General features: G+C 41.3%; 3 protein-coding genes across 6 annotated transcripts in view; 1 reads left to right on the top strand and 2 right to left on the bottom strand.

Annotated features, from left to right (window-relative positions):
- Positions 1-1,515, bottom strand: part of PDCD11 (programmed cell death 11) — a 39,711-nt gene extending 38,196 nt beyond the window's left edge. For 2 of the 4 annotated variants that reach the window (XM_036027239.1, XM_036027241.1), the window contains exon 1: positions 807-1,007. In XM_036027239.1, the coding sequence (XP_035883132.1) occupies positions 807-813 (7 nt within the window). In that variant the 5' untranslated portion in view covers positions 814-1,007. Of the gene's footprint in view, positions 1-806 lie in introns of all 4 variants that reach the window. The other 2 variants (XM_028511728.2, XM_036027242.1) reach the window with 2 other exon arrangements.
- ATP5MD (ATP synthase membrane subunit DAPIT) lies at positions 1,129-9,417 on the top strand. The gene is made up of 4 exons (XM_028511959.2): positions 1,129-1,262; positions 4,866-4,961; positions 5,048-5,140; positions 9,315-9,417. The coding sequence occupies exons 2-3, from the start codon at positions 4,875-4,877 to the stop codon at positions 5,135-5,137; spliced, it is 177 nt and encodes a 58-aa protein (XP_028367760.1). The 5' UTR covers positions 1,129-1,262; positions 4,866-4,874; the 3' UTR covers positions 5,138-5,140; positions 9,315-9,417.
- TAF5 (TATA-box binding protein associated factor 5) lies at positions 9,413-23,849 on the bottom strand. The gene is made up of 11 exons (XM_028511955.2): positions 23,280-23,849; positions 20,860-21,097; positions 16,738-17,053; positions 15,805-15,968; positions 15,571-15,706; positions 14,862-14,982; positions 13,772-13,901; positions 12,210-12,374; positions 11,332-11,509; positions 10,775-10,952; positions 9,413-10,451 (listed from the first exon to the last, which is right to left on the bottom strand). Exons 1-11 carry the CDS (start codon positions 23,830-23,832, stop codon positions 10,234-10,236), a joined length of 2,397 nt encoding a protein of 798 aa, XP_028367756.1. The 5' UTR covers positions 23,833-23,849; the 3' UTR covers positions 9,413-10,233.
- Between the last annotated feature and the right edge of the window lie 93 nt (positions 23,850-23,942).

Here is a 23,942-nt window from a genome sequence, read left to right as displayed (position 1 = left end):
AGATGTTTTGGGGCTAAATGTTAAAGATGAATGGAATTTTGATAGGTGGAAAGGGAAAAGCAGAAGGAATGTGAGAAAAAAGCATGGAAACAGGAAAAGCCAATTATTTCAATGAGCACCAGCAATTTTGTCTGTCAAACAATTGCTCAAAAGCCTGCTGTTACCTTTCTACAAAGGGCTGTTCAACTAGACAACAAGGCAAATAAGGCATAATAATTGGAGTTAAATTTTAAAAAACAGATTAGGCTTTTTTGTGGAAGATCTTCAATTAGATACCATTAGTTAAATGTTAGGCAGAGACTTACGGAGTTAGAATGATTGCTAAAGTTAGAACAAACAGAATAGTAATCAAGGAAAATATACCGCAGGCTACAGATTGCACAGGAAGAGAGACAGAACTGAAGGAAGGTAAACCAGGTAGGATTCAACTGCAGTACAACTGAGAAACCATGAGAGCCAAGTACAAGTGAGTTGCGAGTGAGGATGGAAGATAGGAGGGCTTGGTCCTGAGAGCCTTAGGAATAAAAGCCTGTCTGTAAAGGCTTGCAATTGTAGCAGAGGTGACCACGGAGAGGTAGGCGAGGATTGGGAAAGGATGTATGTTTCCTAGAATAGACAAGTGCAGCGTCTAATTTGCTGAAAATTTGATCCTTAACTCATTTCAGACAAAGGGACACCAGAGCTTCAAAGAGGCCATCCAGAGGCAAAGAGGGGACTTAAGCTTTCCGGGGACAGAGCCTGATGTTACAGGAGCCACTCGTGCGCTGCCGGCTTCTGAGTCGGGCTGGAGTGGTAGAATCACTCACCCGGCATGCGGAGAGCACGGTAGAGACCCGGGGGACCTAGCCCTTGGATAGACCTGGCGGCTACAAAGTGTCTGTCCTCTGCCCTCACTCACCAGCTTCGCGACGCCGGCGGTCTCAACCTCGGAGGCCACGCCACTGTCTCCACACACGCGGAGACCTGTCTGTCCAAAGCACAATGATGCTCTTCCGGAAGCGTGGGCGGGCCCAAAGCCCTACTTCCGTTACTATGCTGGGTTCTCTCAGTGTCGGGGGTGGGGGGCGGGGTGGAGGAGGAGGGGGAGGAGGTTTGGAGGCCGGAAGCGGAAGAGCCGGACTTCGAGCCACAGCCAATCGACGCCGAAGGCTGAATTGCTGAGGCCGGTTGAACGGGTGCGGGGGAGGCGACTTCTTCCGGCGGACCGAGGGTGGCTCGGTACGTTGAAGGACATAGCCTGCGGAATTCGTGCTTTCTGCAAGGTGGGTGCGGAGAGGGCCCTGGCCTCGGACCTCGCGCCACAGCCTTGTGGCGCCGGCCTAAGATCCGACCATTTCCAGTCTGGGAACGCCGCGAGGTCTTCCCTTTGTGGGGCGAGAGCGGTGGGGGATGGAAAAGGAGTTTGAGATCTCGAGGCCCGCAATGCCAGGGGTCCGACAGTGGCTGGGCAGCAGTGCGGAGAGGCTAATAGGTGCTCCCAAAACCTCCCATGGTTCCCGAAGGTCCTTAGATTTTTCAATGGAGAAAAATGACGCCCTCAGCGATGTCTTCCAAGGTCATCCGGTGACGTGATATTAGATCAGAACTTGAGCTTCTGACCTCATCTCTGGCTGAATTGTTCTTTTCCTCGGTGTGTCCTTAGCAGCTCGTTCTCGCTGAGCTGTGCTAAGGAAACTTGCCAGACAGACCTCCTTTCGCTGCGCCGCAGCCTTTGTCAGAGCGAGAGTGAGTGTGGCCGGCCCCTGCTGTTCTCCAGGCCCACGGGAAGCGAAATAGATTTAGACGCCAACACTCTCTATCAACGTGAAGGCCTTTCCTAGGAGGTAGCCAGGACGGGGAATTGTGAACTCCTTGAAGTGCGGGAGGCTGCTTCTGGTCCCTGAGCGTCTCTCGCTCATCTTTGCGTCCTTCACCTAGTGATCTCACCATTCCAGGTAGATGTCCAGTCAGACAGGGAAACAGCGATATCGAGAATCAGAAAGTAGCTAGGGCAGTTAAATCACTTGGGGCCTTTAGTCCGAAATGTCCATTTTACAGGCAAAGAAAAGGCATGGAAAGATCAGTTATATTTGATAATCTCTCGCCAGTTAATTACAAACAAAAGTGGAGACCCTATTGCTTAGATTTTCCCCCAGGCTGCCATTTAACAAATAGTACACTTATTCTTAGGTAATTTGCTCTTCCATTAAGCAAGTTTCAGTTCAGTTACTCCAGAAGGGCATCTGCCACAAAGGTTTCTGATCTTTGCCAAAAAGTAACCAACAGTTTGCTGAAGAGTGCAGACGTAAGTGTTTCCAGGCTTTATAGCCTGGTTTATCTCCCATGGTTCATCTCACCAGCGACATCAGGCTTTCCACTCCCCGCTCCATCTCAGCCTCTCAAGATCCTTTAAGACCCAGACTAAACTGCAGTTCGTGTACCATGTTCTTCAGTCAGGATTAGTCTTCTGCCGGCTATCACCAACATCAGAATTCACCCACTTTGTGTAGAGGGGGCTTTAAATCACCTTAAATTGCTTCAGTTGCACACCACATACTCCTAAATTTGTTTGTTAGGTACAAATAGTGGGGGTTATCAGTTAATAATTTGACAAAGTTAAATCCTTACTTTCTGTAGGGTTTCTCCTAGAAACCTGCATAATACTATTAGTATCCAAAAATGTATCATGAAGGTGAATGGGGTGGGGGGGATTTGCCTTTAATAAGTTCAGTAAAATGAAACAGTTACTAGAAAAGCCATGCCATAAAGGTTTCTGCTAATAGAGATGTTCCTGCTTGTGCCGCACAGGCCGAGGCCACTGAAGGGACCCAAGAACGTTTGGATTTCCTTAATTGCTCTAAGAACGTTCTTGAAACAGTTCAAAAATAAGGTCATTTGTCCAAAGTTTTCATTGCCATTTCATTTCAATTCTGTGCACATGAATGCCTCTGAAGGCCTTTGAATGGTAAACAAGCGAGTGCCAGTGTCCATAGCAATGACTTCCTCACAGATCTCCCTCTTCCATTTCAACAAGAGCCAGCGTATCGCTGCCACTGCCTACCAATCTCGACCGGACCTCGACCGGCTCGTCTGTGTTGCCAATCGACTCGGCGTGGCGTCGGTCGTGGTAGATAGGTGGTCATACAAACGAGTTTTCAAGCATTGTTCTAACGATCTTTGAATGTGCCTTTGCTATTTCTATTATAAGAGAAATACATGTCTCTGTAAAATACATACGTACTATAACTCCTCTGAAAAGTTTGCTCTATATTCTTCCATTGTTTTCTGTTACTCCAGTGTTTTTCAAACCTGAACGTATATCAGAAACACCTGGAGGGCTTATTCAAATGGATTGCTGGGCCCGAGTTTCTGATTCAGTGGGCTTGAAGTGCAGGGCCTGGCAGTTGACATTTCTAACAAGTTTCCAGTGATGTCGATGCTGCTGGCCTAAGGACCAGACTTTGAGAACCATTGATGTGCTCTGTAATACAATGTCCAGGAATAGGATTTTAAAAAAAAATTTACATTACACAAGGGTATCTTTTCATGTCAATACATAAATAAAGGCCTACACACATTTTATTTCCTCCAGTGGAAACCATCATTTATCAGTCTCCTTATAAAGTTTTTAGTTTGGACTTTTAGTTTTTCCAGTTTCCTTTTTTTTTTTTTAAGAGAGAGGGGAGAAGAGGGGAGAAAGAGAGGAAAAGAAATATCAATGTGAGAGAGAAAATATGGGTCAGTTGCTTATCCTACAAGCCCCGCGCCCCAGCTGGGAACTAAACCCACAACCTAGGCATGTGGCTTGAATGAGAATCAAACTGCTGAACCAATTGAGCCACTGGGATGAGGGCTCCATTTTACTTTTGTAAACAGTGTTTCGGTCATCATACTTGAACCATGTAACATGTTTCCACTTTGTAATATTTCTATAAGGCTAAATACCTCCAGAACAAATGAACCAGCTAGATAAAAGGGTATGCTAATTTTATAATTTGATAGATACCGCAAAATTGCACTTTAGGAAGTTATTCCAGTTGACACTCTAGGCAACAGAGGGACTACTTGTTTCTTACCATACTACTCCTGCTGCTTATTATCCTAATTTTATCTTTGCCAGTCTGCTAAATACTGGTCTCACTTCACATTTCTCTATCATGAGGTTGGTCATCTTTTTATGTTTTGCTATTTTGTTCTTTGTATTTTCCCTTCCTAAGGGAATTAAAATGTCTGCCCACATTTTTAACAGGATTTTTTTTAAGTTTTACTATTTGGGATATTTACATTTAAATCTTTTGTCTGTTTTGGTGATAGGAGTAAGGATTCCAACTTCCCCACACCAACAGCTACTATGTATCAACTTCATTTAGTAAATGATTCCTCCTCTGCCTTCCCATGAAGGTCTTAAATTGTTTATAAGAAAAATTGTAAAAAGAGGGATAGTAAGTTGGGCTATTTAGCTAGTGGTTATGCCTCTGTGAAACTTTGTAGTTTCACAAGATCTAATTTTTAACTAGTCTTAAAACTGACTAATTCCATTTACATTATACCATGGTATATAGATAGAGCCAGGAATGAAAACATCAAGCAATATTGGGTCAGAGGGTGGACTTAGAGACTACTGTGTTTTCTTCCTATGCCAAGTGATTTGAGGTATATTCTGGATTGTTTTGTAAAAGCAACCAAGGTAAAGTCCTCCTTCCAAAACTTCTTATCAGCAAGGCTTTTTCCACTATCTTTGCTACTGCTGTATCAGGCAAGACATACATAAGAATTTACAATATTTATATGCAGCGACTTTTCAGATTTTTTAAGCTTTAAAAAAAATGTCTTTTTTAAATTGCATCCAAAACAATTTATTGTTGCCTTCTCTCTTTTTTTAAAAGATTGAAATCATGGCAGGTCCAGAAACTGATGCCCAATTCCAATTCACTGGTATCAAAAAATATTTCAACTCTTATACTCTCACAGGACGAATGAATGTAAGTACAAATGATACCTTTAAGCAGTTATATTTTAGAATAATTGTAACAGCAACTCCTCTTTATTTTTTTCCTTTCTTTTTCAGTGTGTACTGGCCACATATGGAGGCATTGCTTTGCTGGTTTTATACTTCAAGTTAAAGCCTAAGAAAAATCCAGCTGTGAAAGCAACATAAAAGGTAAGGAGTTGACATTTAAAAGTTTATAATTTAGCCATTTTAATGTTAACAGTTTTTTTCCTGTCTGTAAGAGTAAATCATTGTCATTATGCAAAATTTATTACATCTATGGGAGAAAAAAGAGAAAAATATTACCCATATCCCATTACACTTGAAATTTTAATTACCTTTTTGGTTTAGCTCTTTTTTGTATATTTCGTTTCCATTGGCCATAATTAATACATGTGTTTTGTTTTATAACAAGTATGTTCTCTATAATTTGAATGCATGAGTGGTTATGGATATATGGTTTATTTCACAGAGGAAATGTTTCTTATTACATTTTGCTTTAATATAAATAACATTACAATGAACGCTTTTGGGCATGACATGACGTCTGTGTCTGTGATGTTTCCTAGACTCAAGTTCTTTCCCAAAGGGTTGTGAGGCACCCAGCTTTGTAAGATATCATCTCTCGCCCCAGCCAATGTTGAATAATACCAGTTTTTAGTTTTTGTTCATTCAGTTAGTAAAAATAATGTCTTTTTGGTGAAGGTGTACCTTTTTTTCTGCATTTGTATTTTTCTTAATATTTTCTTCATGTGCTTTTTTTTTTTAATTTAACAATTGGGACTTTTGTCTTTGTGAAGATCTTACTTCTCTTGTATAAGCTCTTTATGTAATATTCATTAACCAACTTTTTAAATCGGTTGCAAGTATATCTCCTTTTTTGCTAGTGTGCTAGTTTCAAGGTTTCTTTTCATCTTTTATTTTTCAATTGCAGTTGACATGTTATATTCATTTCAGGTGTACACCCCAGTGATTAGACATTATATAACTTACTAAGTGGTCATACCAACAAATTTCATACCATCTGACACCACATTAGAATGTTATTGACTATATTACCTATACTGTACTTTATGTCCCCACAACTATTCTGTAACAACCAATTTGTACTTCTTGATCTTCTCTTTTTTCACCCCCTTCACACCTGGCAACCATCAAAATGTTCTCTGTATCTATGAGTCTGTTTCTGTTCTGCCTGTTCGTTTATTTTGTTTTTTAGATTCAATAGTGATAGATAAGTATCTATTGCCTTTTTACTCTTTTTTTTTTTAATTTTTAAATTTCTTTTTATTGTTCATAGTCTTTTTGTTCTTCAAGAACCCCTTTAACATCTCATGCAATGCTGGTTTGGTGGTGATGAACTCCTTTAGCTTTCTCTTGTATAGAAATCTCCTTATATGTCCTTCCATTCTAAATGGTAGCTTTGCTGGGTAGAATAATCTTAGTTGTAGGTCCTTGCTTTTCATTGCTTAAATATTTCTTGCCAATCCCTTCTGGCCTACAAAGTTTCTGTTGAGAAATCAGCTGACAGTCTTATGAGAGCTGCCTTGTAGGCAACTAACTACCATATTTTTCTGTGTATAATGTGTACTTTTTTGCCCAAATTTTTTAGAGAAAAATGGGGGTGCACATTATACATGGGTAGTGCTAATTCTGTATCTAGATAAATGTTTTTAATTCTTTTATTTATGCTAATGTGTTAAAAGTGCAATTCTAGAAAGCAATAATGATATCTGTATGCAAAATAATACCCTGCAATACGGGAATCAATTTTGTTTCTAAATATAAATAAACAATTGAATTAAAAATTAAAACAAAAGATTTTTTGCCCCTGGAAGTTGGGGCCAAAAACATTGGTGTACCTTATACACAACAAAATATGGTACTTTTCCCTTATTGTTTTTAAGATTCTCTGTCTTTAACTTTTTGCATTTTAATTATGATGTGTCTTGGTGTGAGTCTCTTTGGGTTCATCTTATTTGGGACTCTTCGCTCTTCCTTGTATGTCTAGTTTTTTTACTAGGTTAGAGAAGTTTCTGTCATTTTTCAAATGGGTGTTCAATTTCTTGCCGTCTCCCTTCTCCTTCCAGTACCCTTGTGATGCGAATGTTGGTAAGCTTGAAGTTGTCCCAGAGGCTCCTTATATTATCTCTCTCTCTCTTTTTTTTAATTCTTTTTTCTTTCTGCTATTCTGATTGGGTGGGGGGTTTTTTGCTTCCTTACATTCCACCTCACTGATTTGATTCTCCACTTCATTTACTCTGCTGTGGATTCCCTGTAAATTATTCATTTGTTAGTGTATTCTTCATTTCTGAATGGTTCTTTTTTAATGGTTTCCATGTTATTTTTTATGGTGTTGAGGTTTTCACTAAATTCATTGAGCATTCTTATAACCAGTGTTTTGAACTCTGTATCTAGTAGATCGCTTATCTCCTTTTTTTTTTTTCTGGAGTTTTGTTCTTTTTCTTTGGGACATATTTCTTTGTCTCCTGTTTTTGCAGCCTTCTTGTGTTTGTTCCTATCTATTAGGTTGAGCTGCTACATCTTCCAGGCTTGGAGAGTGGCCTTATACAATAGGTGTTCTCTAGGATCCAGTGCCTCGGCCTCCCCAGTCACCCAAGGTTGGCACTCAAGGTGTGCCCTCCGTGTGTGCCATGTACACCCTCCTCTTGTAGTTGAGCCTTGAGTGCTATTGGCACATCGATGGGAAGGATTTATTCCCAGGCCACTTAGCTGCGAGGACTGCCTGTGACCACCGACCAGTGACCTCCAACCACCTTGGAGGATCAGTTGTGCAGGGACCCACCCCACAGAAGACAACTTACTTCAGTGGGGTTCTAGAGCCCACCGAGTCTGCCTCTTGAGTGTGTTGCTTGTGAAGGTGATTGGGTGATGCGTTGACATGGTCTGAAGTTGCCCGCTGGGTGCACTGGTTCTGGGGCCTCTGGAGAAGTGCAGCCCAAGTTCAGCTGCTACCTGTGTTTTGCCCTATTAGCTACCTGATAGGAGCTACAAAGCAGTCTGCAGATGGCTGCTGCTAGTGCCAAACCTGGGGCCACTTAGCAAGAAGTACAGGGCACACTGAGGCCAGATGCTGCATGTTTGAGCAATTTTAGGGAAATCTGAACCATGAGCCAAGACAGGCCATTCATAGGGAAAAGCCCCTGGACAGTTTGGGTGGGCCTGAAAGTTGTGTGGGGCAGGGTCTCAGGACTCACCGAGGTGGATGATCAGTGTGTCAGGTTGATGGAGACTCAAGGCGTCCAACTGCCAGACTTCTTGGGTGAAGAGAACAGTGGCCTCTGCCAGCACTTTGGCAAAAAGCTGCGTGTCCCCCTCTCCCCCAGCTCTCTCCCTGATGCCAGACAATTCAGTTCCTTCATGTCCCTGGTCCCCTTTCAGCTGCTCTCAGCATTGGAGCGCAGAGGCAGTGAGTCCAAGTCCATGGGCACCCTTTCAGAGGAGCTGCCTAATTCCCTAGCTGTAGGACTTCCGTTCAGCTAGGTTTCAGGGTGTTCTGTAGTAAACCAGGGGGTTTTGATTTTGATGTTGTTTCAATTTTTCATATAAATAGTTTTATTCTTAAATGCCCTTTAGACTTCATTTTCTTCTTGTAGTACCCCCAACCCCATTTCCCTGTGTTAAAGTGAAAATTTGTGTTTGGCAGTAGATGATGTGCAAAAAATGCAAAATCCGGATCTTTATCTAATATAGCTCTCCACAGGTAGAAAATTTTCCCTCTGTTCTTACAAGTTTCCCCAATCCTTAGGGGACTGCATATCCCAGAATGCAGTGGTCCATGACTTATTCCTGACAAATGTATTTGGTTCTATATCCCATGTTAGGTACCTCCTAACTTCACGTAGCCCTGTTATACAAAGAAATTGCATCTCAGATATCAAATAACAGATACCTACTAGAAAACATACCTGTTTTCTACTGTTTAAAATGTTACTTTATGTAGCTCTGGCTGGTGTGGCTAGGTGGATTGAGTGCTGGCCTGGGAACCAAAGGATCACGGGTTTGATTCCCAGTCAGGGCACATGCCTGGGTGCAATGCAGGCCAGGTCCCCAGTAGGGGGTGTGTGAGAAGCAACCACACATGAGCATACATTAGGATCATACTGAATTGTTGACAGCTCTTTTCTTAAAGATGTAATGTTAGGTTAAATTATATAAGGCTGAGATACACCTTAATTTTGGGATGGGTTACTGACTCCTTTGAGAATTTGATGAATTTGCCTTCAATTTCAGGGGGTTCATGGATAGTCCTATACTGGCAATTTACTGAACATCTTAAGAGTTGAACATGTTTGTGTCTGAACTATTTTTGCTTTGTTTATAGGATTCTAAACTGTACCTCATCTGTAATTTCCCCTGCCTGGAGAAGCTAATGTCAACTCATCATGTGATACTCAATTTGTACAATAAATTATGAACCTGGAAAAGCTGGTTGTCTTTATTTACAAGATATCAAAAATATAAAAACTGTACAAAATGCAACAAAGGCAAAAAACTGGCAGTGACTTGGTCTGAATTTTAGTTTCCCAAAGCAAGGCTCAGTACTGGAGGTAAGCAACTGAAATGTCTGTCTGACTTCAAGTGTATAGCCATTTTAGCTGAAGTAGAACATGAAAGCTAAACTCCTTCACCCAGTTTATAGAGTGTTCGGGTGCACTCAAGAATCTGACGGGCGCAAATTCGATGTCAGTAGGTGGTTGTACTTCATCTAAATCTTAGAAAGGAACTGTAGTTCACCCTACCCAGTTACAATACATTCCACTAGTCATGGGCCAAGCAAAAATGTTAGTGGATCATTTAACATAGTATTTGAGTGCCATACATTAACTACATTTTTACAGCAGAAACATAACATGCTCATAGAATTCTTCAGCTAAAATTCATGATGGTATTATATTACTCAATTTGAATCTTGAAGCAGGATGAGTTACTGAAATCAATTTTTTCCTAAACATAATAAATTAAAATAGCATTTGAACAGAAAATGCATAGTTTCCACACATTCCAAAGCACCAAAAACGTCCCCTCCACGAGCATAATACCTCTTATTCAACTAACGGAAATTAGTTAAATGTGGTTGCTATAGAAACGTGGAACTGTCCTGTTCAGATTTTCCCAGCAGCATACTTCCAGATCCATATAGACAAAACATTCTTCGTAGCTTAAATATTAATCACTGAGGTATTTGCTTTTAGTCTCCCTTTTTCAAACAGTAGCTTCCAAAGGTCTTGAACACCGATGGTTTATTGCGGACTATAAGCTCCTGCAGCTAGAACCAAGTTTCTTCGAGTAAAATGGAGATGTACGACTGGTGTTGATTTGGTCATATATGTTCCCAACAATAACTCCTGTGAATTCTCAGGTAAATTTATATGCCCAGTGGCTGTAGTAAAGTCATCAGTCTCTAAATCTTCAAACGCTTTGACAGCATCCCATAACCGGACTGTATTATCCATTGAACCTAAGGGTAAGTCAAAGGAAACCATTTAGTAGCATCTGCCCTATTCAGCATCTGACATTTTGCCAAGTACACTTTAAGTATTATTTGCTATATATTTCTGATAAAAAATCTAAACCTGATTAACAACTCTAGTCCTGCTAAAGGAGCACTTCAAGCAGTAGTTTAACGTAACTTGAGGTCAATATACATGTAGGGTGATACTCTGGAGTCACAGCTAAAAAGAAGAAAAGTGTAGAACAGCAGAACTTTGCCATTATCAACACTCCTTGTTTCCTTTTAACATATCATTTAGCCTTTCCCACAAAGCCATTCCAGTCATTTACCTGATGCCAAAATTTCACCATCTCTACTAAACCTAAGTGAACAGACTGTATCGGTGTGTCCTTTTAATTCTCCAACCATCAAACCATGTCCAATATCCCAAAGGAGTACTCTGCCATCTGTTGCTCCTGTAGCCAGAAATCTCCCATTGGGAGAAAATGTCAAGGAATGAATTGGTCCCTAGAAGAGAAATCCAGAAAAGAATCAACAGTAGGGCTAAAAATACCTAAGAAAGTATGAAAAGATTTTGAAGTGTAGTATGGATGGTATCTAGACTCTGTCATCGGTTCATTTTTTTGTTTAAAGATTTTATTTATTTATTTTTAGAGAGGGAAGGGAGGGAGAGAGAGAGAGAAACATCAATGTGTGGTTGCTGGGGGTTCTGGCCTGCAACCCAGAAATGTACCCTGGCTGGGAATCGAACCTGGGACACTTTAGTCCCCAGCCCGCACTCAATCCACTGAGCTACGCCAGCCAGGGCTATCGGTTCATTTTTTAAACTATATCTCTACAGTAACCTTGTGCCTTGAGCGCTGGAACACCAAAAGCGTGAAAATACCTTGTGTCCAGTGAAGATCCGTACACAGTTCCCATTCAGGACATCCCAGAGCCGCACGGTTCTGTCTGCAGAGCCCGTAGCAACATAATTAGAATTTGGATGGAATCTGGTACAGTTCACGTCAGCTAGATGGCCAGCAAATATCCTTAAAGGCTGATAGTGGTCTGTAGCCCAGAGCCTTTTAAAAAATTTATTAAAAGCAAAACATGGTAATTAGCAGTTAACTATGAAATGCCCAAATTCTATCCAAAATAAATATCCATGTAAAATGTTAGTTCCAAATGGGTCCCCCTCACTATTACCTAAGAAAAAGAAGGAATGACTGAGACTAACATTCTTAAAGAAAAAGTTGATCTGGTACAAACATTTTTTAACTTTATGATTCTTGAGTACTCTCTTCTCCTTATCCCCCTTCTCTCCTATCCCACCCAGCTTCTAGTCTAACCAATACAGAAGTTTTGGCCACCACAGTGTCTCACCGGAGCTACCTCATCCTTAACTTTTAAGGAGATGACAGAGAAACAAGGTACCACAGTAGTAGGGAAAGGCCAAGGTTAAACAGCTGATAAGAATGAAATATACATATAAAAAATACACCTAAAAAAGGGGGGGTTAAACAGCTGATGGGAGGGAGGGGAAAGTAAGTTAAAAAGCCACCTTGAAAAAGAAAACTACTCAGGACCCTTGATATAGACAAAAGTATAGACAGTAATACTTTTTCCCCAAATTCATTTTCAAATAATGACTCGTAAATGCTCACAATCTCAAAAAGTTGATCCTGAATAACAAGTAAAAATGAGTTCAGCTGGAGTTTGTAACCCAACAAGAACCCTTTCTGTTCTTGACTAGACCCAGGTGTAAGGTCACAATGTACCTACCGAGCTACTCGGTCGTGGCCCCCTGACACAAAATAATATCCATACGGAGAGAACTGTGTGTCCCAAACTGGATAGTTGTGTCCTTTATATCCTACCAAACAGGTAAATGTTTGAAGACTCCACAATCTGACAGTTCCATCCTCTGAAGAGGAAAGTAGGTAGTTCCTGAGAGGAGAGAAAAGAATATATTTGATTCCCAGAATAACTTTTAGTTACAAGTCCAATTTGTACATTTGAATATATTAAATATAGCTGACGTGCTACATCTCACTTTTAATTTACACATGAATTCACAGTAATTGAGTGGAAAATACTAACCAAACTAACATTAGCCATGACATTCTATATCTACTAAGCATCTATAGAATGAGGTTCAATGTTTTTAAAGAATATTGGGAAAAAATAACAATTCTTTTTTTTTTTAAAGACTTTATGAGAGAGGGTAAGGGAGGGAGAAAGAGAGGAAGAGAAATATCAATGTGTGGTTGCCTCTCACATGGCCCCCACTGGGGACCTGGCCCCCAACCCAGGCATGTGCCCTAACTGGGAATCAAACCCGTGACCCTTTGGTTCACCAAAGAGTCATCCACTCAGCTACACCAACCAGAGCAAAAAAAAAAGAAAATAGCATTTTTTAAAAAAGTAATACAAAGGGATAATGACAAAAACTACACTCAAATAAGGTCAATTTAAAAAGGCTTCTAAGAAATATGGTATGTCACTTAAAACTCAATCTTTGATTTTAAAATGAATCTGCTATTTTCCTGTCCTCTATGAGTTGTGTAAGAATTTAAAAGGAAGTATCTCTGACACAAAAGCAGAAACAACACTACAGGCACATGAATAAAATACATTTTTCAAGCATAAATACAAAAGCTGAACTATTCAAAGTATGGTTTTTATTGAACTCAAAGTTTTGCTTAAGTAAAAATATATCATCTGTCTAAACCCTATCAAATAACAAAAACCTCATTCTCAAAGGCTCTTAAAGATGAAAATCTTGATGGATTAGAAGCTAATATCTATCCAAATAAAATATAAATGGTATGATGAATACAAAATACCCTTCCCCCATTTCTATGGAATATTAGAGATCATGAAAAATAGGCAAATACCTATTTATGGATTTCAAATTCCGTTTTCAGTATCCTCTTTATTTCTTTTGATTATACAAAGATAAATCTTCAATTAATAGCTAACAAGCCTTTAATATCAGGAATCTGTTACAGATTTGGAGATGATGGAAGACAGCAGTAGCCATAAAACCAAAACAGGAACCCAAAGAAGCAATTCAAATCAAGGGTTAACAAAACCAAAACTAATTTTTAAAACCAGCAAACCCTGAAGCTGTGCATCCTCAGTCTGTAAATTTGGGTTACGTTAAGTTGCTACCCTAGACACCCAAGATGAATTAGCAGATGGCAAGATTCTGAAAGACAGTGACTGACAAGCAACCATGAGATTTTTCTAACAGAAATTTTCCTAACATTTGCATAATGTTTCCAGTAGTTAATATTTCAATGTAACACAGCAGTAGTCAATTTTCATTGTCTGTACTTTACCTGTCTGGACTGAAGCTGGCTCCATAGACAGGTCCACTGTGACCATACAAAATCTTCAACTCACTCGCTGTTTTCTCATCCATGATTCTTTCCAAGACATCATCTGATTCTTTGTCTATGAGGCTAAGATCTAAAATGGTCCAGAAATATGAATTTTTAAAATACATTCATTAAAACATTTTAAGGTAATCACATCACAGTTCAGGAAAAAAAATAACATTCTAACAGTTCCGCCTACATATCCTGCCCTGGGCTAATGCCTCTAAATTAGGCGATACTACCCCAATGCACAGCAAAGGAAAGTGAGGTTCAGAGCAGTTAATAATTTGCCTAAGTGTACACACTATTCAGTGTTGGAACTAGATCTGAAAGTCAAGATAGCCACTATATCATAATGTTTCACAAAAATAAAAACTATGGAAATATTAAATTACTGAAAATATTATCTTATTTAAAAATACAGCAAGAAACTTTCTTTAAAATGGAATCCTGACCTTATTCTTTTTCAGCCATTTTTATGTCTAAAACAAAAAACATTCTCCCACTATTTACTTCCAAGGTTTTAAAGATTTTATTTATTTTTAGAGAGAAGTGAAGGGAGAAAGAAAGGGAGTGAAACATCGATGTGAGAGAGAACTATTGACTGTTGGCCTCTTGCGCATGCCCCCAACCAGGGACCAAACCAGTGACCCAGGCATGTGCCCGGACTGGGAATTGAACCAGTGACACTTTGCTTTGTGAAATGAAGCCCAACCAACTACTGAGTCACACTAGTCAGGGCTACTTCAAAGATTTTTAAAATACACACACAATCATAAAATGTTAGATTTTTAACTGTAAGGAGTTTTTCAGCCTAATCCCCTCATTCTACAGGGAAGAAAACTGAGGCCCAGAGAAATTAAACCAATCTAGCACCCCAGTCTCCTGTCTGCCACTCCAAAGCACTTCTTACTATTGGGAATGTAAGCATTTTGAGTTAAAGAAAGAAACAGTGAAAGTCAGCTAAGATCACAATCTCTCGTATATATTCCATGGGAAGCAAGATTGGTGTAAACTGAGAGTTTACATCCTGACAGGTCATCTCAGTCACCTGCTGCTTGTTTGACACTACGAAGCTTTTTGGGAGTCACAGACCACACTCGGACAGTTGAATCTGCAAACCCACCAGCAATCAAACTAGAGTCATCAGTGACATCCACTGCAGTAAGGCCCTGCCAAAAACACAAAAAAGAAAAAGCAGCTTTATACTAAACAACATTGTTTTAGGGGAGCAAAATACAATCACATCTCAGAGAATAAATAATGATAGTTATTTTTCTGTCATCATTTACCCCTTTTTTGCCCTCCACATTTGGAGTGCATAACATGAAGCAAATGTTCATTGTTTTTGCACTTTACTAAATATATCCTTAGCAGCCTATTATAAAGAATCTATAAAGATGTGGAATTCTTAATAAAAAAGACTAAGTTTATATTAAGTTTAGTACTTAAGCCAAATTCAAAAGAGATGAACTAGTTTCCTCCTCCTCAAAGGCTAACAGAGAACTCTGATCAGTGAAACCAGGGGCACATGTATACAGAATTCTGGTACCTACAAGGTGCTAAAGTTCTTTTTGAATATCTCCTTCTATCTTTTCACAGCAGTGTCCAATTCTCCTTTCTTAACAGCTGTCTTTAAGCTATATTTATGTCACAAGTTTAAATAAGAAAACTCCATTTCAATTAACACATTTCTTTTAATAGTATGTCACCATTTTACATGATAGTCCAGCCAGAAATTGCCCAATTATTTCACCGACCTGGTAGGCATTGAGGAATGTATAAAAACAAATGGAGGGTAAACAGTCTGGCCCAAGGCGCACTCGTTTGGTGGTTTCTTTCATATTCATGATCTTATCCAACTTATCTGAATCTTTCAACTCAGGAAGAGGAATTCTGTGAAAGAAAAAAACAAACTAGGAATTACTAAGAAACCAGAACCTTGCAGAACACAACTTATACCTCCACACATGTCCCTGAGGTGCTTTCCTCACCTGTTTTGAGGTGGAGCATTGGGATCTTGTTTTTTGCTTTTGGATCCAATACTATCTTTTTTAGGTTTCTTCTTTTTAGGTTTTCCTTCTTCATTTTCTCCTTCTTCATCCTCATCATCCAAAGGCACTTCAATTTCTGGCTCTTTTAATAAACCAAAAAATACCTACAAGTCAAAAGGGCCAACATTTTTTTTAATTAATTATAATTTTTTGTTCAATATATTCTTTTCATATCTTGACAGATGGATCACAATTAAATATAGTCATTTATACCCTGAAGCAGATTCTGCATTTGTCTACCCAATAGCCAATCTCCCCTTCTTCCTCAGTAACAGAACCCAGACTTTGTTGGAACAGCAATATGATCAGTTAAACAATTTCTGTCCATGGGCTCCCATTCAGCTAGGAGTGGCCATATAAGGTCACACTGGCCAACTGATGTACACACAAATGTACAATGTAGGGTTTTAGAACCAAATACTGTTTTCCTGATAAAAAGGGAAAGATTCAGCAGGGATATGCCTTTCGTCCTCCCCCTCTGCCTTCCTGGAATGCAGCTGCAAGGCTGGCGCTGCAAGAGCCATCTGTGAGCACAAAGAAGACAGCCACATTCTAAAGATGACGGGGCAGCAACAAGGAGCAAGGTCCTTGATGGCTCTGTGGAGCCCTCGTGCCCGCCCGCCCAGGAGGGCCTTCCTCTGCAATTCATTTCCCATGAGAGAAAACCGTTTACTTGTTACAGCCACTGTAGCCAGGGTTCTGTTAAATGCAACCACTCCCCAATCCTCACTGACATTTATACCATCCTTAGAACATGAAACTTACGATACAGTGTAAAATTATTCCCAAACTAGCTGCAAGAAAAATGTGTAGATGGAAATGCTACAGTTTTTCATAATCTGCATTATATAGTTCTTAGGTTTATTCCCATACCTTTGATTTGTTTGCCTCTCGTTTAGCCTCTCCTGCCAAACTTCCCACCATCGCATCTATCTGTTGCTTACTACGCGGCATCCCATCAAAGATGTCAATGTAGAGGTGCTCCTGAACTATGTTCCATATCTGATTGTTCTGTTTCTCCTGAAGATGCCTCTTCAAGAGTTGGTACGAGTCACGGGAAATACGCAGAACAAATTTACTTGTTCGAAAATCCAACATGGTCTCATTCCCTTTCATGTGTTCCTTTTTGGTAAGACTAGATAACACTCGTAGGTCATCTTGGTAATAACATTCCTGATCTCCATGGAACCTGTTTCAGTGATTTTAAAAAGTCATTTTTCAATGTAATCATTAAGGGATCTGCCTCTCCCCCATATATTTATAAACATACCAGAATATAGTCAACGTGTCTGAATAATCTTGGACTAAGCTGTAGGATCAGAAGTGACATATTTCAAAATGATTACAATTCAGTTTCTGAATTCATCCTAAAAATGACCAATTTAACTCTCAAATGAAATGCAGCATAAACATTTTAAGAGAATCTGAAATTAATAACAAGCAAATGAAAGATAAGATGTCCACTATTAGTAAACAGTCTTTTCAATGTCACCTTTGGCAGACATTTGGAAATTCTAGAATCTTTGCTTTACTGAATTTTATGTTCTCTCAAACCCACTTCTAATAACTTTTTTAGGGAAAAATTTCAAACATATACAAAAGTAGAAATTAGTATAATGAATTCAATGTACCTATCATCCAGCCTCTCAACAATAATCAGTACATGGCTTTCTCATAAACTCACCATTTTCTATATAATTAACACCAGACACACTTGTTAAACACCAATACTTTAATAATACAATAGAGAACAAAGAAATGCTGACACCAGAGAACGAGCACCTCCATTTACTCACCATTACCAAAGGCAGTCAAATAAAGCTGTCAGCCTTGGTAATAATTAGTAAAGTTAAATGTACTTTTGTTTATAATAATCTTAATTTTCCTAACAAAATAAAATTAAAGATTATTTGGCATTCAATAAGAGCAGCAAACAATGCAAAAACATTTAGAAAACAATGATTAAACATAAGATAGTATGACCCTAGATCTGACACACACATTGCCAAGATTCCTAAACTGTTACCTGTGTTATCCTATTATGACTCATCAAGACAGGACCTAAGGGTTTCTAAGATTTGAATGAATTAGAAATCTCAGCCTCTGAGTGCTGGTATCAGTCATTGCCCATAACCTCATCTGAGCACTGGGTCCAGGCATGGACTGAGAAACTGTCATGATGGCTATACCTTGAGAAAGGAACAGGTTTATTGACAATACTGTAAGAAAAGTTAGGTTAGGGTATGCCCTGGCTGGTGTGGCTCAGTGGACTGAGTGGCAGCATATGAACCGAAAGGTCACCGGTTTGATTCCCAGTCAGGGCCCATGCCTGGGTTGCAGGCCAGGTCCCCAGTTGGGCTCCTGCAAGTGGCAACCAGTTGATGTTTCTCTCTCACATTGATGTTTCTCTCCTTTCTCCCTCCCTCCCCTCTCTCTAAAAAATGAATAAATAAAATCTGGGGAAAAAAGATAAATTAGCTTAGGGTAGAAGTTCTGTCATCATCAGCCTTAATTTTTTTTGCAAAATCACTGAACTACAGAACACCTGCTCTATGTGCCCCGCATTAGGCATCAGAGAATAACGAACAGATATAATGGCACAGAGGCCAAGAGTCCCGGGTTTTATTATTCCTCTATTACTATTACCTGTGCTGTCCGCCAAGTCCTCACTTCTAGGTCTATTGTTTATACTAAAGAGCTCTCCTTAAAACTTTTAAACACCGCCTCCTTCATTTTTATTTACTTATTTTCTTTTCCTGGATGAAAACCTTCAGAAGATTTCGGCCAGGCTGCAGGACTCTCATATCACTGCCTCCTTTCTTAAACATTTCTTTCCTTCAATATCTCTAACTTAACACTCTCCTGGTTTTCTTCCTTTTCTCTGGCCTCTCCTTTTATAGCTCTTCTGCTCCAAATGTCAGAGATCCTTAAGGCTCAGGCCTAGCCCTCCCTCTCGCTTATTCCCTACCCCTCCCAGACGATCTCATCCGTATCCATCAATATTACACACAACTCCGATCTATGGCTCCAGGCCCTACCTCCCCTCTGGGCTCCAGAGCCTTACATATCATCCACCAATCAACCTGACGTCTCTTAAAAAGTGAAAGACACATTCAAATCTGAACTTAAGATTTTTCCACCACCTAAGAAACCAGGTCCTCTTCTAGGGTTTTCTATCTCAGTGAAGGGTACTCCTATTCAGGTGAGGGAGCCAGAAACCTACAGGTTTATCAATAATACCTTGCCCTGCCCAGGTAGCTCAGTTGGTTAGTGTCATCTCAATATGCCAAGGTTGCAGGTTTGATCCTGACATATAAAAATCAACCAACAAATGCATAATTTAAGTGAAACAACAAATCGATGTTTCTCTCTCTCTCTCCTTTTCTCTCAAAACAATAAACCAAAAATGTTTAAAACAATAATAATACCTTCTTCTCCCTCAGCTCCATATCCAAGCCATCACCAATATGCCCACTTCTTTCACCAACACTACTGCACCCTAGTCCCCTGTTTCTCACCAAGGGTGCTACTGGCACTTGGGGCAGAACAGTTCTCTGCTACTGGGACTGCCTGTCCATATCAGAACACTTAGGGTCTCTAAGTCACCTGCTCCCCTCCCCAGTCACTATGACAACCAAAAACACCTCCACACATTTTCAGGGGTGCGGAACAGTATCACCCCTGGTTGAGAACCACTACCGTAACCTCCAAACCTGGTCAATCTAAGGTCACTATTCTCCCACCACCTGTTTTCCCCACTGCAAAAAGGTCCTTTCAAAGTGAAATCTAATAATGACATGGTTCTTCAATGACTTCTGTAGCAGAGATGCTACTGTCCCCAAATACCCATTTTTTTCTTTTTTTACTTTCTGTTTAAAGATTTTATTTGTTTATTTTTTTAAAGAGAGGGGAAGGGAGGGGGAAAGAGAGGGAGAGAAACATTAATGTGTGGTGCTTCTCATGTGACTGCCTCTCACCTGCCCCCTACTGGGGACCTGGCCCCCAACCCAGGCATGTTCCCTGACTGGGAATCAAACTGGTGACCCTTTGGTTCAGACTGCCACTCAGTCCACTGAGCCACATCAGCCAGGGCCCATTTTTTTCTTTATTCCTCCACAACAGAACACCTGAATAGAACTCGTTAACTGCGCACAATGACACCTAGGTAAATGGCACATTTCCTACCTCCCTTGTGGATAGATGTGAGCATTGACTAATGACATGAAAAAGGAGGAGTGTGATTGCTTAGAGCCATCTTGTGCCACAGGTGGAAGCTGCACGACAGGGGCGGTGGAGCAACAAGGTGGAGAGTGCCAGGGTCCCTGCTAATCAAGGACTCCATCCGAGCCCTGGACTGCCAAACTTCATGAGAGAAAGAAATAATCTTTTATCATATATAAGCCTGTATTTTTTGGGTTTTCGGTCACTCTCAGTCTAATCTAATCCTAACACAGGTTTCTGTTGTTCATAAGATATTTTATTTACGCCATTATGTTTGAGTTTTCAGTGAATCTCAGCCAAATCTAATCCTATATAACAACACCCCTTACTACTCTTAGAATAAACAAAGACCTTCAGCATGGCCCAAGAACCTGCCTATTCCAGCCCCTAACCAACTGTTCAACTTCATGTTGTACCACCCCCACCCCCACCCCCGCTCCAGCCACACAGCCCTTCCTTCGTCTGTGTACCCACCATGACACCCGCAGCCACAGAGCCTAACTTTCACACAGGCTTTTTCCTCTTCTCTTCATCTGGTTAACTCCTACCCAGTCTTCAGATCTTACCTCCAGCACCACCTCCCCTGGGAGCCTTCCCTGCCTTCTCCAACTAGATCAAACCCCCATTTTAGGTTCTCATAGCACCAGGTACCTGTCCTTCACAAAGCACTTTTTGAGTTGCAATCTTACGCTTGTGTGGTCACAGATGCATATATACATCATACACCTATACACACATATATTCTATATATACAATATATAAAAATCCACATACTTCTCAAAGAATGATTTTGCTTCATTCTCATGTTGATTGTAGACTAGTTCCAAGTACATGTGCACAAACAGAGGATAAAAGAGTTGGGATAGCTCTGCCCGATGGCAGTCCAAGGAACATTCGATGAAGTGTTTCAGTCCACTATAGTATTCTTCATACATTGTGGGGTCTCCTTGCTGGTTGTAAGCTGACAGCACAGCACTGACATCTGGCTGGTCTTCCACAGCTACACTGCCAACTGTTTAAAAAACGAAAAACAGCTTTCAAGAAAATGACCTAACAGGCAGCATGTGATAGGGCTGTTTTGCTAAGGTCCAGAGGTGACTGACGCTTGTCTCCTCTCAAACTTTCATCCCCAACCCAATCATGTTATCTTTCAATGGGAGTTTGACTTTGTTTAGTCACTGCTCCAAACTCCTTCAGCTTGTCCATCTGAAAGCAAAATTTTCAAATCAATAACAAAAGATCCAGTATTTTTCCTGGAGCTACCTTATTTAAAGACAGATTTAATAAAACTTGCTATGTGCAAATTGAACTTCATTCATCTCTCGAGCCTCAGTGCAAATGGCACCCACCACCACTAAAACATGCGCTGCAGTAACATACCCTGTTGTCCAAAGTACTTTGTAACTTTTCCTGTAACATCGTATCCTGTGTTAACTTCCTATGTGTACCTCTCTCACTCCTGTAAGCATTTCAACAGTGAGACATGCCTTATTTATATTTCCAAAAGATATGCCTAAAACAATTTCCAAAACCACCATTTCAAGTCAGTCACCTTGAGTACTTATTGGTAATATGGCAATACCAAATAAGGATACATGTGTCAATGGAATCAGAATTTTATTGTTGGAAATATTTAAGCTGAAATTAGCATACTGTTAGGCTGTTTACTGCACAAATGATATAAATTGTTTTGGTTACTCTGATGGCCTTTTGTTTTCCTCCTTATTGGTTTCTGAGTTATGATCTAAAATATAGGTCAAGTTTCTGAAGAGGTGAGAGATTATAACAAAATAACCAACAATATAACTCATACATCGTATTTCATTCATTAAATTCAGCATTCAGAGAAAATTCCTCTCACTGACAGGGTAGCTCAGTTGGTTAGAGCATCATCCAATACATCAAGGTTGTGGTTAAATCCTTGATCAGGTAGCATACAAGAACCAACCAGTGAATACATAAATAAGTGGAACAACAAATACATGTTTCTCTGTCTCTCTCCCTCTCTTTCTCTCTGTCTTCCTCTCTCCTTCACTCTCTCCAAAATCAATTTTAAAAATTCCTCTCAATCACATTTTTCACATTTCTGTCTATGGATTACAATGCTAAGTATTCATACTTCACTTCTGGCCGTGCCACAAAGATTAGGTCTCACAGATGCAGATTAATTACCTAGAGGCTCAGCCCTGGATAATTTAATTCAATGAGCATTCATTATTGGCTTGGGGTCACCTCTGACACCTTACACTGTGTGTGCATTTTACTGCGTGGACTTTGTGCAGCAGTTGTTGAGAAAAGCAGGCGGGCCCTCAGTTGTCAGAAATGGGTAGCCAGGGATAAACTTTTCAATGCCAGTCATTCTACGTATGTGACACCCGGGCCTCACAATAACCCACTTAATAGAGCAAAACTCAACCTTAGGGAGAATAAATTAATCAACATCACACCAGTAAAGTAACTGAGGCGTGATCTGAATCCAGGTCTGTCCAATGCCTATTCCTAAATGAAGTTCTCAAGTTTTGCCATGCATCTTGGAAGCATTTATTAAAAAATGCAGATTGCCAGGTCGGCTTCTACAGGGTCGGATTCACTAAGTTTGAATTGATGCCCAGTAGTCTGCATTCCCCAGAAGATTTAATAGTCGAGGCAGTTAGCCTGTATTTTGAGAAACACTGGCTACGCTGTGTTCCATCACTCCCTGGCTGCACAGTCCGCAGCCAGTCCCTTGGCTTTTCTCCCTGTTTACTCATCTCTCCAATAGAGGTAATGTGTACCTTACCACGGGACTGTGAGAATTAAGATACAGAACCAACCTAAAGTATTTCTGGTACTTAATGTACGCTAGTGCAGAACTATACAAATATTGTCAGTGTTCGTGCAGACCTGCGCAAGGCTCCAGAGCCCAAGAAAAGGGAAAGGGACCAAAACCCTGAAGATCCCCGCTCTCCGCGCCCACCTTCCCCGTACATCGCTGTGCTCAACAGCTCTCCTCAGCCTCTCGCTGGAACTGACAGCTCTACCAAGAGGGTTTGACTGCGCAGCCGGCGCACCAGAGAAAGGGGCGGGCATGTGGCCCTAGAGGCGGGCCCAGGAAATTCAAAACAAGCCCGCAGAGGTGCAGGCCTGCCAGCCCCGGCATTCCCGGCTTGTTCCCTCTGGTGCCGGCGCTGCCTCCCCGGGATCAGCAGGCTCACCTTTTCCCGGAGCCGCAGGACCTGTTGCTGATCCCGAGACGGCAGCGCCCAAAGTGCCCGTACCCGGAGGGTCGGGGGCTGCAGAGCCGGGAGCCGGGGCTGCGACCCGGCTGAGAAGCGCGCTAGCCGCCTCGGCGCCGGCGCCGTCCGCCTCTCCCGGGGCTCCGGAGCCGGCTGTGTCCTCCAACAGCCGGGCCTCACGGCGCAATGCCTCTTCGGCCTCGCGGAGGTTGCTCTGCCGTAAGAACTGTAGCACCGCCAGCAGAGTCGGTCGGTCTTGGGGAGCGCCGGCCTCCGAAGCAGCGGCGGGCACCGGGGCCGCCCCCGCCGGGGCAACAGCAGGGACAGCCACGGAAGGTTTGGGGGTCCCACCATCCCCGCCGGCAGACGACGCCGCCGCAGCGTTCCCGCCGCCGCCGTTGGGGCCGTTGTTGGTTGTGCCGCCGCCACCTTCGCCAGCGCCGTCCCCTGCTTGTGGAGGTAGCAGTGTTGGCGGTCCCTCCGCCTCTAGCTTGACCGCCACCTCCGTCTGCTCCTCCGCCAGCGCCGCCATCTTGCGGCTGAGCCACCTTGTGCCGTCAAGTGTGATTGAGTTTTCGCCACATGGAGGGTGGGGAGGAGCTTTTTACGACATCTAGGGAAGGCAATTTACGGTAGGAGGAG

This window comes from Phyllostomus discolor, chromosome 5 (assembly GCF_004126475.2).
Source record: "Phyllostomus discolor isolate MPI-MPIP mPhyDis1 chromosome 5, mPhyDis1.pri.v3, whole genome shotgun sequence".
NCBI classification, from domain to species: domain Eukaryota; kingdom Metazoa; phylum Chordata; class Mammalia; order Chiroptera; family Phyllostomidae; genus Phyllostomus; species Phyllostomus discolor.
This window is presented reverse-complemented; position numbering and strand designations above follow the sequence as displayed.